The following is a 25566-nucleotide window of genomic DNA, read 5'->3' as shown; positions in this document are numbered from 1 at the left end:
GTGGCCAAACTGTTTGTGTAGCTTGAGAAGGACTTTGCGCTTTTCGGCACAGTCAGGACTTCAGTGACGTCATGTGTGTAACGTGCGTCATCCCTGACCTCCATTTTCTATTCATTAATATTTTAGGCATCTCAATGTCCAGTGAATGAACGCTGCTCCCATAGAGTTATAAGGCTGCTCCCATAGAGTTATAAGGCTGCTCCCATAGAGTTATAAGGCTGCTCCCATAGAGTTATAACGCTGCTCCCATAGAGTTATAAGGCTGCTCCCATAGAGTTATAAGGCTGCTCCCATAGAGTTATAACGCTGCTCCCATAGAGTTATAAGGCTGCTCCCATAGAGTTATAAGGCTGCTCCCATAGAGTTATAAGGCTGCTCCCATAGTTATAAGGCTGCTCCCATAGAGTTATAAGGCTGCTCCCATAGAGTTATAAGGCTGCTCCCATAGAGTTAGAAGGCTGCTCCCATAGAGTTATAACGCTGCTCCCATAGAGTTATAACGCTGCTCCCATAGAGTTATAAGGCTGCTCCCGACTCTGGATCTTCTAATTTGAGTCTCCTCCCACCCGAGTGGTTAAGAAACTGTTGGATGACCGAAAACACTAGCTGGTGTTCCTGTGGTGCGTTACATTGAAATTAGTGACCTATGAATACGGTTTCGACGGAAGCAACAGCTGTACCTATTTGAAATAGTCTCGCACAGGGCCCTGCAAGCTGTGAGCTTAAACTCGACTACATTCCATTGTTAATCCGGGCCTGGAAGCGACGTGATATTGTGCCATTGTGCTATTTTCACTAGCTTGGGTCCCGGGCAAACATCTGATCTAATCTCTCCTCTGGGTCTTGAGCTAAAACGCTTTGGGAACCACTGAGGCGGTATAAGCCCTCTTGTTTAGGAAACACTACTATGGGCGTATGTATGAGGAAACACTGCTATGGACGTATGTATGAGGAAACACTGCTATGGACGTATATATGAGGAAACACTGCTATGGACGTATGTATGAGGAAACACTGCTATGGACGTATGTATGAGGAAACACTGCTATGGACGTATGTATGAGGAAACACTGCTATGGACGTATGTATGTATGAGGAAACACTGCTATGGACGTATGTATGAGGAAACACTGCTATGGACGCATGTATGAGGAAACACTGCTATGGACGTATGTATGAGGAAACACTGCTATGGACGTATGTATGAGGAAACACTGCTATGGACGTATGTATGAGGAAACACTGCTATGGACGTATGTATGAGGAAACACTACTATGGGCGTATGTATGAGGAAACACTGCTATGGGCGTATGTATGAGGAAACACTGCTATGGACGTATGTATGAGGAAACACTGCTATGGACGTATGTATGAGGAAACACTGCTATGGACGTATGTATGAGGAAACACTGCTATGGACGTATGTATGTATGAGGAAACACTGCTATGGACGTATGTATGAGGAAACATTGCTATGGGCGTATGTATGAGGAAACACTGCTATGGACGTAGATATGAGGAAACACTGATATGGACGTATATATGAGGAAACACTGCTATGGGCGTATGTATGAGGAAACACTGCTATGGACGTATGTATGAGGAAACACTGCTATGGACGTATGTATGAGGAAACACTGCTATGGACGTATGTATGAGGAAACACTGCTATGGACGTATGTATGTATGAGGAAACACTGCTATGGACGTATGTATGAGGAAACATTGCTATGGACGTATGTATGAGGAAACACTGCTATGGACGTAGATATGAGGAAACACTGATATGGACGTATATATGAGGAAACACAGCTATGGGCGTATGTATGAGGAAACACTGCTATGGACGTATGTATGTATGAGGAAACACTGCTATGGACGTATGTATGAGGAAACATTGCTATGGACGTATGTATGAGGAAACACTGCTATGGACGTATATATGAGGAAACACTGATATGGACGTATATATGAGGAAACACTGCTATGGACGTATGTATGAGGAAACACTGCTATGGACGTATGTATGAGGAAACACTGCTATGGACGTATGTATGAGGAAACACTGCTATGGACGTATGTATGAGGAAACACTGCTATGGACGTATGTATGAGGAAACACTGATATGGACGTATGTATGAGGAAACACTGCTATGGACGTATGTATGAGGAAACACTGCTATGGACGTATATATGAGGAAACACTGCTATGGGCGTATGTATGAGGAAACACTGCTATGGACGTATGTATGAGGAAACACTGCTATGGGCGTATGTATGAGGAAACACTGCTATGGACGTACGTATGAGGAAACACTGCTATGGACGTATGTATGAGGAAACACTGCTATGGACGCATGTATGAGGAAACACTGCTATGGACGTATATATGAGGAAACACTGCTATGGACGTATGTATGAGGAAACACTGCTATGGACGTATGTATGAGGAAACACTACTATGGGCGTATGTATGAGGAAACACTGCTATGGGCGTATGTATGAGGAAACACTGCTATGGACGTACGTATGAGGAAACACTGCTATGGGCGTATGTATGAGGAAACACTGCTATGGACGTATATATGAGGAAACACTGCTATGGACGTATGTATGAGGAAACACTGCTATGGACGTATGTATGAGGAAACACTGCTATGGACGTATGTATGAGGAAACACTGCTATGGACGTATGTATGAGGAAACACTGCTATGGACGTATGTATGAGGAAACACTACTATGGGCGTATGTATGAGGAAACACTGCTATGGGCGTATGTATGAGGAAACACTGCTATGGACGTATGTATGAGGAAACACTGCTATGGACGTATGTATGAGGAAACACTGCTATGGACGTATGTATGTATGAGGAAACACTGCTATGGACGTATGTATGAGGAAACATTGCTATGGACGTATGTATGAGGAAACACTGCTATGGACGTAGATATGAGGAAACACTGATATGGACGTATATATGAGGAAACACTGCTATGGGCGTATGTATGAGGAAACACTGCTATGGACGTATGTATGTATGAGGAAACACTGCTATGGACGTATGTATGAGGAAACATTGCTATGGACGTATGTATGAGGAAACACTGCTATGGACGTATATATGAGGAAACACTGCTATGGACGTATGTATGAGGAAACACTGCTATGGACGTATGTATGAGGAAACACTGCTATGGACGTATGTATGAGGAAACACTGCTATGGACGTATGTATGAGGAAACACTGCTATGGACGTATGTATGAGGAAACACTGCTATGGACGTATGTATGAGGAAACACTGATATGGACGTATGTATGAGGAAACACTGCTATGGACGTATATATGAGGAAACACTGCTATGGGCGTATGTATGAGGAAACACTGCTATGGACGTATGTATGAGGAAACACTGCTATGGGCGTATGTATGAGGAAACACTGCTATGGACGTACGTATGAGGAAACACTGCTATGGACGTATGTATGAGGAAACACTGCTATGGACGCATGTATGAGGAAACACTGCTATGGACGTACGTATGAGGAAACACTGCTATGGACGTATGTATGAGGAAACACTTATATGGACGTATGTATGTATGTATGTATGAGGAAACACTGCTATGGACGTATATATGAGGAAACACTGCTATGGACGTATATATGAGGAAACACTGCTATGGACGTATATATGAGGAAACACTGCTATGGACGCATGTATGAGGAAACACTGCTATGGACGTATATATGAGGAAACACTGCTATGGACGTATATATGAGGAAACACTGCTATGGACGTATGTATGAGGAAACACGGCTATGGACGTATATATGAGGAAACACTGCTATGGACGTATGTATGAGGAAACACTGCTATGGACGTATATATGAGGAAACACTGCTATGGACGTATGTATGAGGAAACACTGCTATGGACGTATGTATGAGGAAACACTGCTATGGACGTATGTATGAGGAAACACTGCTATGGACGTATGTATGAGGAAACACTGCTATGGACGTATGTATGAGGGACACCATCCGCCAACCTGTCTGACTCTGTTGATCCTCTTCTCGTCCGTCTCGGCGATATACAGCATTCCAGAGTGGCTGATGGCGATAGCCGTGGCTCCCTCCAGAGCCGAGTGGACGGCCAGCTTGCTGAGGGAGTGGTCGATGCCAGGGACCTGGCAGTGCATGGGACGGCCCGCCATGATGCTGACCTGCAAACAGTCAAAACACATCACACATAACATCACACGTGGTCGCAAAAAAAACAGCTCCCAACCGAGGAGTTCCCAAACCTTTCCAAGACAAGGATCCTCGATTCTCCATAGCTTCTGGCTAAAACAATAGCAAAAATGGCCGATCTATTACATTCACTGTGCTAACCTGTCTGTCCTGTGTGATTCACTGTGCTAACCTGTCTGTCCTGTGTGATTCACTGTACTAACCTGTCTGTCCTGTGTGATTCACTGTACTAACCTGTCTGTCCTGTGTGATTCACTGTACTAACCTGTCTGTCCTGTGTGATTCACTGTACTAACCTGTCTGTCCTGTGTGATTCACTGTGCTAACCTGTCTGTCCTGTGTGATTCACTGTGCTAACCTGTCTGTCCTGTGTGATTCACTGTGCTAACCTGTCTGTCCTGTGTGATTCACTGTGCTAACCTGTCTGTCCTGTGTGATTCACTGTGCTAACCTGTCTGTCCTGTGTGATTCACTGTGCTAACCTGTCTGTCCTGTGTGATTCACTGTGCTAACCTGTCTGTCCTGTGTGATTCACTGTACTAACCTGTCTGTCCTGTGTGATTCACTGTGCTAACCTGTCTGTCCTGTGTGATTCACTGTACTAACCTGTCTGTCCTGTGTGATTCACTGTGCTAACCTGTCTGTCCTGTGTGATTCTCAGCACAATGTTGTTCTCCAACACATAAACGCAGTTGTCCGCTGGGTTCACCGCCAGGTCTGTGGGATACTCCAGACGGACCTACAGCACACACACACACACACACACACACACACACACACACACACACACACACACACACACACACACACACACACACACACACACACACACACACACACACACACACACACACACACACACAGAGAGAGTGAGAGAGAGAATACGTCAGAAATAATGTCAGAAATGTGTATAAGCATGGAGCATATGTCGCCTTTCCTGCATGCAGCAGCATATTTATACAGTGATGCAAATAGCCTGCATCCTGCATCCTTAGACTCACTAAATTGAGAAAGGACGCAATCATGTCAGCCTTCGGGATCCTGGGATGCAATACTGTACTGTAATATAGCATAGTTGAAGTAGGACTCACATCACATGTCGCTGGGACCCATCTAAAAGACCATATATATATATATATATATGGTGTGTGTGTGTGTGTGTGTGTGTGTGTGTGTGTGTGTGTGTGTGTGTGTGTGTGTGTGTGTGTATCTGTCATAAAGGCTGGCTAATTGGACAAGTGGATCCATGGTTCAAAGATCCCACTGTGGTTTGGTGCTTGCCTCTGCTCTGGCTGGATATAATGGGGCTATGTGTGTGTGTGTGTGTGTGTGTGTGTGTGTGTGTGTGTGTGTGTGCGTGCGTGCGTGCGTGCGTGCGTGCGTGCGTGCGTGCGTGCGTGCGTGCGTGCGTGCGTGCGTGCGTGCGTGCGTGCGTGCGTGCGTGCGTGCGTGCGCATTCTAACCTGTGTTACATCCATGCTGGAGTCGCAGCTCAGAGGACGAACGGTTGTCAAGTCGTTTGTTTTTATCACCGTGGTAACAATGCCACTTGTGTCAACTTTGCGAATCATCGTGGCGTCAACAAAATATATGATGCCATACTTGTCCACAGCAATACCTGGACAGACAAAAACAGACAAAATGAGAGGGTGAGAAAGATTATATATAGATTATATATACTATTATATTTCAAGTTTTAACATTAATATCTAACTAGCACTACTGATTAACAACGTAACAATGTATTAGCCTATACTTCATTGTAAAATCGTTAAAGGCGGAAAAATAGTGGATCTACGAGCTCAAGTAAACACAATCGTAAAGTAAGTAAAAAAAAAACATTAATTAATCGTAATCAAGGCAAAAGTATGAAATAACTGTGATATTGATGTATTTATTGAAATCGTGCATTTCCCGTCCGTCAGTCAGTCAGTCAGTCAGTCAGTCAGTCGTTTTGTTGGTCACCCAACATCACGTGACATCCACAGGGATGGAGATCCCTGATGTCATCAATATTGGCCAGCAACTCTACATCTGACCTCAAACCTCAAACCCTTAGATCTCCATATATGGAGCTGACCGCTGTTCTGACATTCCATATGTTGATCCTTCCCCATCCATCCCTCTTTAATGTCTCGCTTTTGACTGATGCCCAAAAGATATTAGTGCAGCTGCGCCTGGCAGCTGGCGAAAACTAGAGTTCTCAACAGGTGTAACAATGACAGTATAGTATACTCATGCAGAGCAATGTGCCCCATTTACATTGGTGCACACAGGAACCATGTATGGTTCCTGTATGTACAACCATGCTGTTTTCGTGCTCAGACGCACCCAGCCAGCTAGCCAGCCAGCCACCCACACACAGTCACTTAAGGAAGTGGTTGCACCACTTAATAGACATGACATGACTTTGTCACATTTGGGTTAAATGATAACATTATTTCTATTGCACTGCTGTCTCCTTTGTGCCTCAAAAGAACAGATCTACAAGCTGTCAACAGCCGTGATGTGCGTTGATAGTCTGTTTTTTGTGGTTACGTAATTTCGAAGTACTTGAGTGAGTGTTTTGACTTCCCAAGGAATATGGAGAATTTTTCATTTTTAAAAACGGTTCAGAAATGACCGATATATGGCTTAATTAAATGCCAGTGGTCTTGGCTGCAAAATATGGATTTGTGCACTCACCCGTCACGGCCAACGTTAGGTCTTCAGCAAATGCAAATGAAAGCAGACTTGCCAAGGAATATGGAGAATCTATTATTTAAAAAAATTGTTCAGAAATGACCGATCTATGGCCGAGTCAAACTGCAGTGGTTGAAACATATTGAGCCAGTATATTCTCTGTAAATCAGAATTACAGAACATGATCGTGTAGCTTGTTAATTTACCACTCGTCCGTCCCAACTACACTTCATGTCATTTTTGGCAAGCAACACTCCTGCATGATCCGGTAGATAAATTATGCTTAATCTATGGATAGACGAAATAACAGCAGCTCAAGCGCACTCCACTTCTGTCAACTGAGGAGCAGTGTTGCCAAATTGTGTGAGAGAAAATAAGCAACCAGGTACAGTATATGAAAATGAGCCCAAAAGTGCCAATGGTCTGCAACCTTTTTTAACCTTTCAACCTTTTTTTGCCATGTATTTATTTTCTAGATAGTCAGTGTGTCATATTGACATACATTTAATGATACTTCATGATTCATGAATAATTCCAACATATTTAACATTATTTAACGTAACTAATATAAAGTTTTTCCTTATTTTTAAATATTTTCTTTCACATTGTTATAATGATCATTAGACTCATAGCAATAACCCACCTATATCCCAGACTCCCTGCCCAGTCAGAGTTCAGAGTTTTAACGAATGTAGGCTAGAATGTGCAGGATGTAATTTACATACAAATGTGAGGAACTTCATTTATTTGACTACATCTTTTTTAAATAGTTTATTTTAAACCAAAAATACTCTCTCATACAGACACACAACCTCCTTTGTGCCAATGTTGGCCCTGGTGCCTAAAGTTGCCTATACCCCATTCGAAAATAGGCGATTTACAAGATCACACCGTGTCCGTGTCGCAATGCGATGCATTGTGAGCTTGTACTGTAGATCTGCTATTTAAAAAAATAATGTTGGATAAAAGTGACAAATACACACACAACAACACAAATCTGGCATGGGGGTCCCTGGCACAAAATCATTTTATATATAGGGTCCTTAGTTAGACAAATACATTCATCTGGGGGTCCTTGACATGGAATTCTCACTCTGTGATAATCCCTGGTTTAGACAATATTAGGACACAAGCCCAAATAAGCAACTACACTTTAGAAACAAGCCCAAAAAAATACAAACAAGTTTTTTTCAACAGCCTATAGCAGGCGCTGTGATACTCGCGGTCGGGTTTTTCCACCACCGACCGAGAGAACAACAACCGGTAAAGACACCACACAGTCACACACACATCATTTTGTCATTGTAACATCCGGCTACGGATATTTGGCTCTTCAAAATAAGGGTTGCGTGCGATAAAACCTTGGCAATGCGCGATAGATAGATTAATTAATCCTGGCGGCCAGACGGTTAAGCCTTATGTGTTTTCGCTCAGTGCGACTTGCCTAATATCATGGATTACGCATGGTGGTGTTATGACCTAATTATGGCATAACACCTGAGCTTACGACACGCAACATAGGGGCCATAGACCCCAGCAGAACTCTCTCACTCCCGCCACCCCACCCCCAACATCATAACCATTCTGACTAAAATACCAACCCCTGGGGCACCTAATGACTAAAACACCTACCCCTGGGACTCATCAAGGTAGCCCGGTTGGCCTTCCCTCCGTCCCCGCACCGGGCCTCGTCGTACGGGACACACTGCTCCCCAGTACCGGCCACCACCTGAGAGTTGTCCAGGAGCTGTCTCCCCGCGGAGCCGCCGGCGGCGTTCAGAGAGCGGACGCGGTGGATCTGACGGGAGTTGGCGTCCGAGACAAACACGGAACCAGAGACCGGGTCCACGGCCAGGTAGTACTTGTGGGCGGGGTTGTTGCTGGAAGAGGGCGGGGTGGGGGGAGGGGTTGATTGATTGAAAATTGTTATTAACACTTTAATTGCCCGGAACTATTTAATCCATTACATTCATGCGCCCAGTCGATTTATAAACACGGACGCCTTTTCCGGACGGACCGGCCGGAAGTTCATGATGTTGTGTAGCAGCTAACAATAGCCACAGCACTATAGAGTCGATCGACAACAACGGGAGACAAGAATAAATCTATCGAGACTAGCGACTGGACCGCGGAGCGCCGTCTAACACAGGATCTTTTTTCAGAAAAAGACGGGATGATTTAGATCGCGATTTATGAACGTTTTAAGATTTTCGTTTTCATCAGCAAAACAGGGGAGGGAGTTTTTCGATGACGCCTCACTCTTGCGCGTCACCGAGGAGAGCCCAGCAGGCGCGCCTGGGCTATACAGCCATGCGATCTGTTCTCGTATCAATAAACTTCGTCTTTTGGACAATACTTCGTCCTGAGCGTCGGGCGTTACTAATAGAAAGGACAAAGAACTTCGTCCTGGGCGATGGGAGTGTTAACAGTTTGTAGAATGGGTACAGTTCAAGGAAGGTACAGGTCAATACACAATGTTCTTTAAGAGGATAAAACCACAAAAGGTTTACATCAGAGTTCTCCATTTTCTTTTTTTTTTTAATGTTATTTTTGTGGCTTTCGCCATTTATTTTATATTTTGTATGGAGGGACAGACAGTAGGCTGACAGGAAATGGGGGGAGAGATGGGGGGAAGACATGCAGTGAGGGCCGTTGGGATCGGGAGTCGAACCCACGGCACACTGCCAGACAGGATTGCCAGCCAAGGTGCCTGGACCACTGAGCCATGGCCCAGGCCAGAGTTCTCCATTTTCAATTCATCAAAACATTTAAAGACATACAGATATACACTTCTATGCAAAAAAATTAATCATCATATACATGGTTAGAAAAAAGTAAAAACATGTACAGTATAGAAAAAAGAGGGGGGGGGGGGGGGGGGGGGGGGGGGGGGGGGGCTTGTACTTTTTTTTACAGGGGCCAGTTTCGTATTGCAGCTGTCCGTAAGTGCTCCGTAAGGGTTTTGAAGGAGTCTAGGGATTCACATTTCTTAATGGCTTCCACGTTTCCACGTTTTGGTGACATAGGAGCGAAATTAATTTAACCTCTTGTTTGAGCCGAATCTGTGAGGAGAAAGCGTAAATAATCTAGGTCTGACAGTAACATTTATATCAATTATCTATTGTAATTTGCACAATTAATCAATCAGCCAGCTTGAGCTCAGAGAGCATCAGAGCAATATTTTGGGGTGTCGCCAAAGTGGATCATTTATAAAGTGAAAGAGAGAAGTTGGCTGTGGAGTATACAGTTTCCATCTGTGTGATTTCTGTCACGTCCACATCAACCACAGAGGTCAAGGAAAAATGATTTAGAGAAATGTTCAGGATAGATGGCAGGATATGAAATGTATCCTGAGCTGGACTCAAACCTGTTTGATATGATCGATCAATCTAACTAATGAGGAACAATCTAACTGAATTACTAGTCAAACTGCTATCAAGAGTGAATGAATACTATGCTATTTGATGTGGTGAGTGCACACTGCAAGCACACTATGTGGCAGAATGAAAAGATAATAATTGAATATATAATGATATGATACTATATAGTGGGAGGGTGTGAGAGTATTTCTAGCTCTCTAGAGTGTAAGGATATGGAAATGTTAGCTAAAGAAAAGGAACAATGGGGATTATGAAGACAACTCACCCATGTCTCAAGTCTTTGTTTCTGCAGAGAGAGAGAGAGAGAGAGAAAGAGAGAGAGAGAGAGAGAGAGAGAGAGAGAGAGAGAGAGAGAGAGAGAGAGAGAGAGAGAGATAGAGATAGATAGAGAGAGAGAAAACAGCAACAACAATAAATCAGTGAACGACAAAATGAACAAAAACAACTCCCCATTGTTGAGGCTGACAAGATTTATTGTTACTTTGTAAACCATTTAGCACAAATAAACAAAGCTCTTACCATACCACTCTATCCCTCTCTCCTTTTCCTTCCTCCCTCCCTCCTCCTTACTTTTCCTATCTTCCTTCGCTCTCTCCATCCCACTCCCTTCCACACTCTGCATGCGACAGTGTTGATTTTGACAGCAAATTCATTCATTTAGTCATTATTTTAGTCATCTGAAATGTTTTAGTGTTAGTCTAGTTATATATATTTTTTTAAAGATTAGTTTTTTGGCTTTATTGATAGTTACTAGTGAAGAATGCTCAGGGAGAGTGAGAAGGGGAGAGACACGCAGCCATGGTCATCATGAACAGGACTCGAACATGCGACGCAGAGCCTACTGTATATATGGCATGCGCCTGGACCACTAGGCCAGCGGGCGCCCCAGTGTTAGTCTAGTTTTAGAGTTGACTAAATATCATAAGATTTCTGTCGACAAAGATGAATGCTGAAAATAGCAGATCTACAAGCTCACAGTTGTGAGTCTAGTCTAGAGGGGGGCAGCACAAATATCCTACGAGTAGGGCAACCAAATGGTCAGCTACGGCCTGGTAGTAGTGAACCCTCCTGACTCATCTCAGATCTAGAACAGCAATAGTGTTCATGCCAGGGTAGTGAACCCTCCTCCTGACTCACCTCAGCTCCAGCACAGCAGTGTGTTCATGGTAGTAGTGAACCCTCCTCCTGACTCACCTCAGCTCCAGCACAGCGGTGGTGTTCATGGCAGGGTAGTGAACCCTCCTCCTGACTCACCTCAGCTCCAGCACAGTGGTGGTGTTCATGGCAGGGTAGTGAACCCTCCTCCTGACTCACCTCAGCTCCAGCACAGCAGTGGTGTTCAGGGTAGTGAACCCTACTGACTCACCTCAGCTCCAGCACAGCAGTGGTGTTCATGGCAGGGTAGTGAACCCTCCCCCTGACTCACCTCAGCTCCAGCACAGCAGTGGTGTTCATGGCAGGGTAGTGAACCCTCCCCCTGACTCACCTCAGCTCCAGCACAGCAGTGGTGTTCATGGCAGGGTAGTGAACCATCCCCCTGACTCACCTCAGCTCCAGCACAGCAGTGGTGTTCATGGCAGGGTAGTGAACCCTCCTGACTCACCTCAGCTCCAGCACAGCAGTGGTGTTCATGGTAGTGGTGAACCCTCCTCCTGTATCACCTCAGCTCCAGCACAGCGGTGGTGTTCATGCCAGGGTAGTGGACCCTCCTCCTGACTCACCTCAGCTCCAGCACAGCAGTGGTGTTCATGGTAGTAGTGAACCCTCCTCCTGACTCACCTCAGCTCCAGCACAGCGGTGGTGTTCATGGCAGGGTAGTGAACCCTCCTCCTGACTCACCTCAGCTCCAGCACAGCGGTGGTGTTCAGGGTAGTGAACCCTCCTCCTGACTCACCTCAGCTCCAGCACAGCGGTGGTGTTCATGGTAGTAGTGAACCCTCCTCCTGACTCACCTCAGCTCCAGCACAGCGGTGGTGTTCATGGTAGTAGTGAACCCTCCTCCTGACTCACCTCAGCTCCAGCACAGCGGTGGTGTTCATGCCAGGGTAGTGGATCCTCCTGACGAAGTTGAGGTCTCCCACATACAGGCTGCCGTCCCTCCCCGAGCAGGCCAGAGCCACGGGGGCCAGAAGCTTGTTCCCCTCCGCCGGCACGCCGCTGCAGCTGCATGGGGGCAGGAACGAGGTTATTATGGTTAACGAAAACGGACGAAATTATAATGAAAACTAAAATAAGAAAATAAAACGTTTTCGATTAACTGAACTAAATAAACGCTACAATAAACTAACTGAAACTGTATTGTGTGTTTACAAAACAAACTAAAACAAACTGAAATTATAGACAAAATGCCCTTAGTTTTCGCTTGTGGATGCACATTTGTACAAGGAAAATGAACCATGCTAAAGTGATGTATTTTTTATTATTATTGATATAAAATATATATATATACAGTTGGGCCTTGATGTGGATTGAGTGTACAGGGTTTGATGAGGTCAGATCAACATATGGAATGTCAGAACAGGTCAGCTCCATATATGGAGATCTAAGACATTTTCTTGAGTGTACAGGGTTTGATGAAGACTAATAACGTTGGGACAGGCCCGTCTAGATGGGGGCTATGGGGGCTTTCCCATGTATGGGGATTTTGAGTGACGGACACAAATTTATGATTTCATAGTAAATGCGACTTGCGGTCACAATAAGCATTCTCAAAAATAAAAAACTAATAAAAACTAGAAAATCTGCTCTAAAAACAAATTAACACTAATATTCAAAATGAACTAAAACTAAACTAAAATGAAAAATAGCAAACTCTTGTAACCTGGGGCAGGAGATGGAGCGTCGCCTGCCGTTGCCCATGACAGAGGAGATGACGGGAGGGAGCTGGGAGGTGATGTAGACGTTCTCACCGTTCCCCTTGTGGATTATACCTGAGACATGGATGACCATGAGGAATGATGAGAACAATAACACATGGTCCTGTGATATGTTTTACCCCTAAATTAAAAAAAACGAATAAATATAGTTATATATCTGTACAGTAAAAAATCCCACTAGTGTGAAGTGAGCGTGGCTCTTATCATCATCATACATCACAATCTGTGCCAATCAGCTGAGCACATTCCGTGCGCACGCACGCACGCACGCACGCACGCACGCACGCACGCACGCCGGAATTGTCCAAAAATTACATTCGGATATTCGTTTTAAAAACCCACGTGGATTCGACCAATTCGACCGATTCGGATTTCGATTCCGATTCGGGGCCATTCGGATTTTTTAATAATTATATTTACACCAATACAACCTGAGACATAACATTTAAGATCGCATTGCTGGCGCAACTCTCTCTCTCCGCGCATTGGCGCTGCTGAAAACCGAGTTGGAACACAACGCATGCATTCTCCCTTCTCCCATAAAACTTCACGGCACGGAGGCAGTATTAATTCACAGAACAGAACACGGCATTGCTGCTGCTGCCGGACCGGCGCCGCAGTTCATCCTTACGCATTTTATTTATCTTTTTATAATTTCCTGAAGGATAAAGTCGCTGATTGAAGATTGATGAGTGATAGATCTGTGTGTTGTCTAAAAATATACTCTCCCGTCCGTCCGAAACAACACAACACAACACAGCAAAATAAGTTTCGGTGTAGGCCAGGCCTGTCTCTGATTCTGATCACTAGGTACGCTGTTGACGGAAGATTTCACCCTTCTGAGCAGCAAATAACGTAAAAGGCCCCGCCCGCCCTGTGCTCACCGTTATTTGCGCACCGTCCGTACGCAAATAACGTAGTGCGCTCTTTGCCGACTTTGCGCAGGGCGGGCGGGGGCCTTTTGTGAATCGGAACTACACAGCCTGCGTAGTCTGCGTTTAGGAAGAGTGCGAGGCAGCTGATTTATTCTTCAATGTATGCCGGTGTCGGCGTGTCGCGTGGCAAATATAACTAATCTACAAGCTCACAACGCTTACCCACGGAACCGTCTCGCGAAAACTTGCACAGCATTTTTTTTTTTTAATTCGAATCTTAATTTTATATATTCAGTTATTCATTTATTTTTTTGATTCGAAAATTCGTTCGAATATGGAATATTCGTTGGCAGCTCTAGCAAGCACCAATAAAGCGAACCATGAGAGTGTATGGTTTTGTGTATACAGGTATGTGTATACAGGTATGTGTATACAGGTATCTGTATACAGGTATGTGTATACAGGTATGTGCCCAGGGCCGGATTTATTTATGGTTTATAGGGTGAGCCCTGTCACGTTGGGGGAGGAGACACAAACATGATGCATTCCAATTCAAGTGAGATTTGTGTTTAGTTTTTGTATATTTAGTTTTATTAGACGAACATTTTCAGTCAAAACGAACACTGTTAGTAAGGGCCCTGGGGGCGGGGGGAGAGATAAAAAATGATACTCTAACCCAGTGTGTGTGGTGTGGTGTGTGTGTGTGTGTGTGTGTGTGTGTGTGTGTGTGTGTGTGTGTGTGTGTGTGTGTGTGTGTCCTGACCGCTGTAGACATTGAGGCTGTGGTGTTTGTCCAGAGACCAGCCTCCCAGGTTCGACGGCAGCAGCTCAAAGCCCTGCAGCACAACTCTCCTCTCCTCCCACAGGATCTGGCTGGGGCACGACTCAAACTCATAACCTACTGATACTGGAGAGGAGAGGAGGTATGGGGGAGAGAGAGGAGAGAAGAGGAGAGGAGGGGAGGGGAGGGGAGGGGAGAGGAGAGGTATGGGGGAGAGAGAGGAGAGAAGAGGAGAGGAGGGGAGGGGAGGGGAGAGGAGAGGAGAGGAGAGGAGAGGAGAGGAGAGGAGAGGAGAGGAGAGGAGAGGAGGGGAGAGGAGAGGAGAGGAGAGGAGAGGAGAGGAGAGGAGAGGAGAGGAGAGGAGAGGAGAGGAGAGGAGAGGAGAGGAGAGGAGAGGAGAGGAGAGGAGATACAAGCCAGAGAACCATTTACAAATTACAGTGATCCTGACAATGTTCCCACGGCAGTTCCCGCGGCAGAATAAGCACAGATTCTTCCATTATCGAGTGTAATTTGCACAAAACAATCAATCAACCCAGCTTGAGCTCAGAGAGCAATATTCTATTTTGGGTGTCGTGTCGCCAAAGCCGACCAATCGATCGATCGAAATGAGCAAGAATTTGAATTGAATTGAATCGTGACCTTAAAGATTGGAAGTCAAACTGCTATCAAGAGTGAAAGAATAATATGCTGTTTGATGTGGTGAGTGAGTTCACACTGCAGTTGAAATGAGACCACTACATGGCAGAAGGGTAGGAGAATCGTGACACCCCTACTAAGCTTGTATAAATAATACATTTTACTACTATTCCAGTCCAAAGACTTAGACTCTCTGAGAGAAACATCAAGGCCCAACTGTATATATATATTTTTTTATATCAATAATAATAAAAAATACATCACTTTAGCATGGTTCATTTTCCTTGTACAAATGTGCAAAACTCACCCACTGCTTCAGCCAGGCCATAAACCCTCTGGGTGAAAGCGTCGGTTTTGTCCCAGCTGTAGCTGTACAGCAGGTTAGGGGCTGCGTGGAACCACTTCTGCACCAGCAGGCCCTCCACGGACACCTTGAGGTGCACTTTGGACAGAGACAGTGGGACCACGGCGGGCGTGAGACTGACCTGCACAGGGCATAGACAGGGACGGACGAAAAGACAGGGAGGAAATCAGTGGCGAAAAATAATAACTCAGATTCAGAAAAGTATTGGAAATACTCAAGTAAAGTGCAAATACCTCACAATTGTTCTTAAGTACAGTACTTAAGTAAATTTACTTTCCACCACTGCATACATGCATATTCATGCACTTTAAAGCCATAACACACAAGTTGTTATGTCCTCTCCCGACAGAGAGACTGCAACTGCTGTGATTCGAGCCCCGGTCATCCACATGGGAGACGAAACATCTTCCGCTCGGCCAAGTGGAAATCCGACCTTGGCCAAGGGAAACATTGAGCTTTCGAGCTTAACCCATTCTGGGCGGGAACCCCTTTTGGTGTTTTAACTATAATTTTAAACTTTATCTATTGAAAAATAGCAGATCTACAAGCTCATAGCGCGGCACCGAGTGCCGCGCTACGAGCTTGTAGATCTGCTATTTTTGAAAAACCGTTAAAATGTGGCGGAAATCATTGAATATATTCTTTCACAATGAACGTTTTAACTCATACCTTTGCTTGTCCCTGAAACTACATATTTCCAGATGGGGGTCTGCGGCCAAATTCAGATAAATCTGGGGGTCCTTGACATGGAAAAGGTTGAGCACCACTGACATAGAAACATAGCGTTTTTCAGAAAACTGTCAAGATTTAGAAGATTCTTTTTTGAATTTTCGTTTTTTCATGTCATATGAAAGCAGGGAATCATAGCTTCAAATTGACATATTGGTTGTTCAGTTTGACCCACCAGTTTTGGAGATATGGCGTGCAGAAAACAGCGAGTTGAGAAAACAGGCTTGAAAGGTTCACTTCTGTGGTCTCTAACATTACACCTAGCTGGATGTTTAAGCATTTATTTAATATTTACATGTCGATTTCAGCTCTGACACTTATTTCAGACATGCTCTAGTATGTGAAGAGTCTGCCTGTGCTATTAACTAAAAAAAAATTAAAAAGAAAAAGAAAAAGGTTTTCTCCTCTGGTGAAAAGCTGGAATTTGCGCGATGACAGGCTCTCAGTCAAATCTTGTCACATTTGTAGAATCAGTTCTCAGGTCTAAATGGTTTAAGGCGGTGCCTGACAGTGGGGGGTGTTGAGGCGCTACAGACAGTGTGTCCTCCCGCTGGGGGCTCCTCGCTGGCAGTTAAGCCAGTAGGCTACAATAGCAGTGGCAACACAGAGATGTGTTCATCAGCATGATGACCAAAGACAAAAGAGCAATAGGGAGAGAAAAAGGGCTAAAAACATAATTGGCTACTGTGAATTTAGTAAACATAAAGGAATACTACAGTACTTGTAGTACCTCACCTTCAGCATAGAGTGGTAGCCATGTGTTCTGGAGCTAAGGTAGCTCAGCTTCAAGTGACTGCCTGGAATATCACACTGCTCATGGACGACCTGTGGTGAGAGGGGTGGGGGCAGATGAGAGAGAGAGAGAGAGAGAGAGAGAGAGAGAGAGAGAGAGAGAGAGAGAGCATAAATATTCAAAGTAATCCTGTCTTCCATCCATCCACCTTTATGCTCCAGAGACGCAGAGGAAGAGGTTGGCTAATTGGACAGGGCGATGCATGGTCCACTGATCCCGCTGCCCGGCTTGGTGCCTGCCTCTGGCTGGATATAATGGGGCTGTGTGTATATCTGTCCTGCTCGCATTCGTGTGTGTGTGTGTGTGTGTGTGTGTGTGTGTGTGTGTGTGTGTGTGTGTGTGTGTGTGTGTGTGTGTGTGTGTGTGTGTGTGTGTGTGTGTGTGTGTGTGTGTGTGTGTGTGTGTGTGATACAAAGTCAAATCCTCATTGTTAATTTAACCACATTATCCCAGGCGAAACATTTCCAAAAAAAAGCTTTCCCCCCCAAAAATAGCAAAGAATTGACAAGCTCACAATGTGTCACGTTGTAACTTGTAAGCTTGTACATCGTCTATTTTCACTATTCTTCGTACGACAAGGTATCTGGTGTGGTTAACTCTGAGCATACACAAATGGATAAATTAACACTAATAGTTAAGGTACTCTTTACGACGTCCGAAATCTTCTTCGGAAGAGGAGGTGATATAAGATCACAAGTAAGACGCGCGAACGCGGGAAGCGAACGCAGCTCGTAAATTGCAATAACAACAATTAGAATAAATTACGTACTTTTTTAAGGTTTTTTTTTAAGTTAAGTTTTTTTAAGTTACGTTTTTTTTAAAGTTTTTCTTTTTAAGTTTTTTTTTTAAGTTAAGTTTTTTTTAAGTTAAGTTGTGTGTGTGTGTGTGTGTGTGTGTGTGTGCGTGCATGTGTGTGTGTGTGTGTTTTTGTGTGTGATACAGCTGCGCCCTCTGGTGGTGGGCGGGTGGTGTTACAGCGTGACACACACACACACAGACACACACACAGACAGACAGACAGACATGATCTGCTGGGTCTCATAGTAAATGCTCACTGCGTTCGCAATCACTGCGTTCGCAATTATGAGCTTCGGAAAGACTGTCTCATTCAAGACTTTTTCCGACATTGGAGGGAGTATTGGCCTATAGCAGTGGTTCCCAAAGTGGGATCCGGAGACCCCCACGGGTCCTTGAGGGAGTTTGAGGGGGTCCCCAGCTAAATGATATAGTTAGGAACCAAATGGACCCTTATGGCTCTGTAACTCTTGAGAGTGTACAAATGGTTCCATTTGTACACTCTCACAGTTAAATTAAACAGGTTGAGAATCACTGCTAGAGCCGTAATAAACATCTTCTCTTATGGGGGTCGCTGGCATATCTTTTCAAATGGGGGTCCGCGGGCTGATTAGTGTCAATGTGGGGGTCCTTGACATGAAAGCGATTGGGAACCACTGGCCTATAGGATGTCACCGTGAGGTCAGGAGTGCTGTCCTATTGGCCCAGGGGTTCTCAACCCGTGGGTCGCGACCCCTCGGGGGGTCGCCAAATTATTTTAGGGGGTCCCCAAATTATTTTCAAAAAAAAGAAAAATAATACATTTTATTTTCACGATTTTTCAAAAATAGCAGACCTACAAGCTCGTAGCGCGCCACTCGGTGGCGCGCTATGAGCTTGTAGATCTGCTATTTTTCAATAGCTAAATTATAACAATGCTTAAAACACCAAAAGGGGTTCCCGCCCAAAATGGTTTAAGGTTATTGTAGCAGTCAATTTATATTGGGGGTCGGGAGGGGACGGGGCGGGGGTCCCGAGACATTGCCAAAGCATTTCCGGGGGTCCCCGGCCAAAAACGTTGAGAACCCCTGTATTAGCCTACCTGTGTCTCTGGTATCACGGGTTTGACTCGCGGGTCGGAGCTGAAGAATTGGGACAGCGATGATGTGAGCACTGCGGGCGCGGGCCTCGCATAGCCACTGAGGTCACATGGCTTAGCCCCTCCCCCTTCCTCTGATCGCATCACCACCGTGTCCATGACGACGAAGCGCCTCCACGGCAGCCACAGCACGCGCTCCTGGGCAGCGAAGGGTGCACGATCGAACCGCAGCGTCACGCTGGAGCCGCCGTTGGCAACCAGGTCAAACCTGAGAGAGAGAGAGAGAGAGAGAGAGAGAGAGACGCACGCACGCACGCACGCGCACACACGCACACACGCGCACACACACACACACACACATACACACACACACACACACACACACACACACACAATAATATTGATTATATATATTAATATATTATATGTGGCAAGATGTGTATTTCATTGTATCCTGTTGCTGTCAATGGAAAGCTTGTATGTACAAAACCTTTACTTTTTTATTATTATTTAAAAAAATATTTAAAATAGTGAAAATAGCCGATCTACAAGCCGATCTCTGGTAGATCTGCTATTTCCACATCGTTTGTGTGACGCTATTGTATGATAAAATAATGTTTTTTCTGCCTGCACTGTGCTGATCTACTGTACAAAACAGATATCTTTATACGTATTTATTAAGCTATCATTTTTCAACAGCAAAAACACAATTGTAGTTATGTTTATTCAAAGTTAGTTTTAAGTGTTGACTGCAACATTCACAGCTCAACGCAACTATGAGAACACATACATATATATTTATATATTGCTCAACACCACTCCCCATGCTTCCTGTCTCATCGAACATTGTGCCTCCCTCCACATATCAAAGGATGCTTCAAAAGAACAAACAAACAAACACCATGGTGTCAGACTGAAACCAAGGAGGTCCCAAACAAACACCATGGTGTCAGACTGAAACCAAACAAACACCATGGTGTCAGACTGAAACCAACCAAACAAACACCATGGTGTCAGACTGAAACCAACCAAACAAACACCATGGTGTCAGACTGAAACCAACCAAACAAACACCATGGTGTCAGACTGAAACAAACACCATGGTGTCAGACTGAAACCAAGGAGGTCCCAAACAAACACCATGGTGTCAGACTGAAACCAAGGAGGTCCCAAACAAACACCATGGTGTCAGACTGAAACCAAACAAACACCATGGTGTCAGACTGAAACCAACCAAACAAACACCATGGTGTCAGACTGAAACCAACCAAACAAACACCATGGTGTCAGACTGAAACAAACACCATGGTGTCAGACTGAAACCAAGGAGGTCCCAAACAAACACCATGGTGTCAGACTGAAACCAAACAAACACCATGGTGTCAGACTGAAACCAACCAAACAAACACCATGGTGTCAGACTGAAACCAACCAAACAAACACCATGGTGTCAGACTGAAACCAACCAAACAAACACCATGGTGTCAGACTGAAACAAACACCATGGTGTCAGACTGAAACCAAGGAGGTCCCAAACAAACACCATGGTGTCAGACTGAAACCAAACAAACACCATGGTGTCAGACTGAAACCAACCAAACACCATGGTGTCAGACTGAAACCAACCAAACACCATGGTGTCAGACTGAAACAAACACCATGGTGTCAGACTGAAACCAACCAAACACCATGGTGTCAGACTGAAACAAACACCATGGTGTCAGACTGAAACCAACCAAACACCATGGTGTCAGACTGAAACAAACACCATGGTGTCAGACTGAAACCAACCAAACACCATGGTGTCAGACTGAAACAAACACCATGGTGTCAGACTGAAACCAAACAAACACCATGGTGTCAGACTGAAACCAACCAAACAAACACCATGGTGTCAGACTGAAACCAACCAAACACCATGGTGTCAGACTGAAACAAACACCATGGTGTCAGACTGAAACCAACCAAACACCATGGTGTCAGACTGAAACAAACACCATGGTGTCAGACTGAAACCAACCAAACAAACACCATGGTGTCAGACTGAAACCAACCAAACACCATGGTGTCAGACTGAAACCAACCAAACACCATGGTGTCAGACTGAAACAAACACCATGGTGTCAGACTGAAACCAACCAAACACCATGGTGTCAGACTGAAACCAAACAAACACCATGGTGTCAGACTGAAACCAAACAAACACCATGGTGTCAGACTGAAACCAAACAAACACCATGGTGTCAGACTGAAACCAACCAAACAAACACCATGGTGTCAGACTGAAACCAAACAAACACCATGGTGTCAGACTGAAACCAAACAAACACCATGGTGTCAGACTGAAACCAACCAAACAAACACCATGGTGTCAGACTGAAACCAACCAAACAAACACCATGGTGTCAGACTGAAACCAACCAAACAAACACCATGGTGTCAGACTGAAACCAACCAAACAAACACCATGGTGTCAGACTGAAACCAAACAAACACCATGGTGTCAGACTGAAACTAAACAAACACCATGGTGTCAGACTGAAACCAACCAAACAAACACCATGGTGTCAGACTGAAACCAAACAAACACCATGGTGTCAGACTGAAACCAACCAAACAAACACCATGGTGTCAGACTGAAACCAACCAAACAAACACCATGGTGTCAGACTGAAACCAAACAAACACCATGGTGTCAGACTGAAACCAACCAAACAAACACCATGGTGTCAGACTCAAACCAACCAATCAAACACCATGGTGTCAGACTGAAACCAAACAAACACCATGGTGTCAGACTGAAACCAACCAAACAAACACCATGGTGTCAGACTGAAACCAACCAAACAAACACCATGGTGTCAGACTGAAACCAAACAAACACCATGGTGTCAGACTGAAACCAACCAAACAAACACCATGGTGTCAGACTGAAACCAAACAAACACCATGGTGTCAGACTGAAACCAACCAAACAAACACCATGGTGTCAGACTGAAACCAAACAAACACCATGGTGTCAGACTGAAACCAACCAAACAAACACCATGGTGTCAGACTGAAACCAACCAAACACCATGGTGTCAGACTGAAACCAAACAAACACCATGGTGTCAGACTGAAACCAAGAGGCATCGCCATGCTGGCTTGTGGTGGACATTCCTTGTGGTCGACGTCGCAATTCCATTTTCCCCAAGGCATACAAAATGAGTGGACAATAATATTACCAGAAACACAGAGATAGCCCTCAGCCCTGAATGGCCATAACAGTTCTGTAACAGGTCCACTTGGTTACATTTGAACACTCTCAGAGTTATGGGGGTCCTTACAAATAAAACATTTGAGAACCACTAGTGCTAGTGGCCTCAATGGGCCATAGTGTCGTAGTAAATCACTGTCATACATATCCTGAAGAAAACCTGGAGACTAGACATTCAGTAATTGGGTATTATGCCACGAACAAGGCCAAGTTGATGACTCCTGACCCCAGCCAATAGGTGCCTGCATGGCACCAACCTCCTAAGGAGACAGTGGTCTGCACTCGATAGATTCAGGACTGTGTCCCCTGCTTGGCCAGCCTTCACAAATGAGGTAGTAGCCCAAGCCCACTGTGTGCTTGTGGAGAGGAGCAAACAATGGAGCACATCATTGAAGTTTGTCCTCTCCAAAGACTGTAAGGAGGATTAGTCACCCTCCATACAGCAGAGCAGGATCGGCAACTGCATGGCTTAAGGACTTTGCATTCGCTAAAGAAAATAAACAGCACTGTTAACACATTTCTTTATTCTAGCAGGGATATACTACATTTCCTTTTTGTTGTTGATGTTGTTTTTATTTCACACTTTGGTAAACATACGTTTAGAGAGAGAGAGAGAGAGAGAGAGTAATGTCTATTCTCTTGTCTCATTTTATCTTCTCATTTTGAAAAGGGTGCCATTTCTTCTTACGCCTTTGATAGCAATTGGACGCTGCATTCATGATTTGAGACATTTTGCGCCAAAAAATAGTTTTGCAAAAAACAACCTGCCTGCTGGTGGCGCTATAACAGGCCAATGTGAAAGGATAGGGATTTATTCCTATGGCCTAGTGGGAATGTGCGTGCACGAAACCAGCCTCATGGTGCCTACAGAACAGGCTGTTCTGTAAAGTTTGGGGCAGAGGTTTGTCATGGAATCCAGGGTGTGTGTGTGTGTGTGTGTGTGTGTGTGTGTGTGTGTGTGTGTGTGTGTGTGTGCGTGCGTGCGTGCGTGCGTGCGTGCGTGCGTGCGTGCGTGCGTGCGTGCGTGCGTGTGTGCGTGCGTGCGTGCGTGCGTGCGTGCATGTGGAGGCAATAACAAGTCTTAGTTTAAAATGTATCTCTAAAATGTCATAACAATAATAATACAAGTAGATAATAGAATAGTAGCCTGAAAAAACGTCATAATTCAACAAAAGGAACAAGAGAGTAGGCCTTTTTGTTCTGATTGTAAGAGCTCAGTGCATTCGCCTTTTGATCTGCCACAGCCACTCACTTACGTATGTCACACACAATTAGTTTTACACCCACACACACAGCATATTGACAGCTCCATTGAATTCTTAATGTTGACACTTATCTGAATTAGAAATAGAAAAAGAAAGTGTGTTTTCTCTCTGATTATTTTAGCCTCTGCAGTCCATGCAAATCTGGTGGTCTCTCTCTGTTTCTTGTTCCCTCTCCCTCTGTGTGTGTGTGTGTGTATGTGCTGTATACTTACATGCCATCTGGCCTACTGACGGTGTAGCCGTAAGTGGATGCAATAGCAATGGTGACATTGACGCCAACTAAAGGTGTTCCATCCATTGTCATGACTTGGCCTCGAATAAGTGATGCAGAGCTGAGGGGAGAGAGACACACAAAGAGATGGAGGAGAAAGCAAACAGATAGTGAGACGCAGGTCGCAGGCTATTGAATAAATTGTTGCTGGCGGGTGGGGACCTTGAATGTCCAAAACTGGACAAAAACAGTTACCTTTTTCGTCCGTCCGTCCGTCAGTCAGTCAGTCAGTCAGTCAGTCAGTCAGTCAGTCAGTCAGTCAGTCAGTCAGTCAGTCATCAGAGCCCATTTGTTACACGCCTCAACCAGTCAGTTTGGTTGCGCTCGGGTGTTGCACTTTGAAAATAGCAGATCTCCTGTAGATCGGTTATTTTCAGCATGCAACAAAGTATAATATCTGCCATTACGACACCACCAAGGCCGGCCAAAATTATTTTTATATCAACTCTAGATTTAGTCGACTATCAACCAGTCAACACTGGTTCCCCAAGTTATTTAGAAAAGAGACAGACAATGGTCTGCTGGCAGGTTAGAAAACTGCAATGAAAGGCATCCGTTATCAGTGGCTTATTTACCTGCTGTTAAAAGGGTTGCTGCCTGGTATGATATGCGTGGCATCCTTCCCGACCAACAGCTTGATGCGGTCATAAAACGCCCGTGGTTTCTGGCCCTGTGATTGGCTCTGCTGCTGGATGATTGACAGAGGGTCGGGGGCCCCTCGGCACAGGGGGTTGGTCAGACAGGGAGCCTGGGAGCAGCAGTCAGGGTCCAAGCAGTCAGCTAGCCCATCTGATGGGACGGACGGACGGACAGACAGACAGACAGACAGACAGACAGACAGACAGACAGACAGACAGACAGACAGACAGACAGACAGACAGACAGACAGACAGACAGACAGACAGACAGACAGACACAGACACAGACACAGAGACAGACAGACAGACAGACAGACAGACAGACAGACAGACAGACAGACAGACAGACAGACAGACAGACAGACAGACAGACAGACAGACAGACAGACAGACAGACAGACAATCAGAAATACATAAAGATAGCCAGTAGCCTGTTCCCGACTAAGAATTGATATAGTCTAATCTGATTGGCCGAATGTTGCCTATAGTCGACTGGTAATCAAATCATGCCCAAAAAAAAGACATTATTTGCACAACAACACATTTGATGCAGTAGATGATCATTACATTTGGGCTGTGGGAGGTGCTTAATGTCTGATTTAACTTACATACATACTTTCACCCAATAATCATGATATGGATTTATCCTATTTTTTGCAAACTATTGGTTAATTAATTAGGCCAATATCTCAGTATATATCAGGCCAATATCTCCCCTCCCCTCCCCTCCCCTGAGTCCCCTCCTCCTCACCTCCCTCGTTGTCCTTGCCATCCGAACAGTCTATCTCCATGGCGACCGAACAGTCTGCCCCCCGCCAACCTGAGTGACACTCACAGTGCCACACCGCCCGTCCCATGGTGCACTGACCGTTCCCATTACAC

The 25566-nt window shown here is 44.9% G+C and overlaps 1 protein-coding gene across 1 annotated transcript in view; it reads right to left on the bottom strand.

The window, feature by feature from the left end:
• Positions 1 to 25566, bottom strand: part of LOC306928124 (teneurin-2-like) — a gene marked incomplete at both ends in the record, with an annotated part of 99598 nt that overhangs the window by 27006 nt on the left and 47026 nt on the right. The window contains 14 exons of the mRNA XM_079508045.1: positions 4058 to 4231; positions 4897 to 4998; positions 5723 to 5877; positions 8574 to 8821; positions 10587 to 10607; positions 12332 to 12484; positions 13143 to 13251; positions 14836 to 14979; positions 15800 to 15977; positions 17321 to 17410; positions 19255 to 19519; positions 23988 to 24107; positions 24622 to 24835; positions 25436 to 25566. The exon at positions 25436 to 25566 is cut by the window's right edge and continues 16 nt beyond it. Coding sequence (XP_079364171.1) covers positions 4058 to 4231; positions 4897 to 4998; positions 5723 to 5877; positions 8574 to 8821; positions 10587 to 10607; positions 12332 to 12484; positions 13143 to 13251; positions 14836 to 14979; positions 15800 to 15977; positions 17321 to 17410; positions 19255 to 19519; positions 23988 to 24107; positions 24622 to 24835; positions 25436 to 25566 — 2104 coding nt within the window. The remainder of the gene's footprint in view (positions 1 to 4057; positions 4232 to 4896; positions 4999 to 5722; positions 5878 to 8573; positions 8822 to 10586; positions 10608 to 12331; positions 12485 to 13142; positions 13252 to 14835; positions 14980 to 15799; positions 15978 to 17320; positions 17411 to 19254; positions 19520 to 23987; positions 24108 to 24621; positions 24836 to 25435) is intronic.

This window comes from Electrona antarctica, assembly GCF_951216825.1.
Source record: "Electrona antarctica genome assembly, chromosome: 8".
NCBI lineage: Eukaryota > Metazoa > Chordata > Actinopteri > Myctophiformes > Myctophidae > Electrona > Electrona antarctica.
This window is presented reverse-complemented; position numbering and strand designations above follow the sequence as displayed.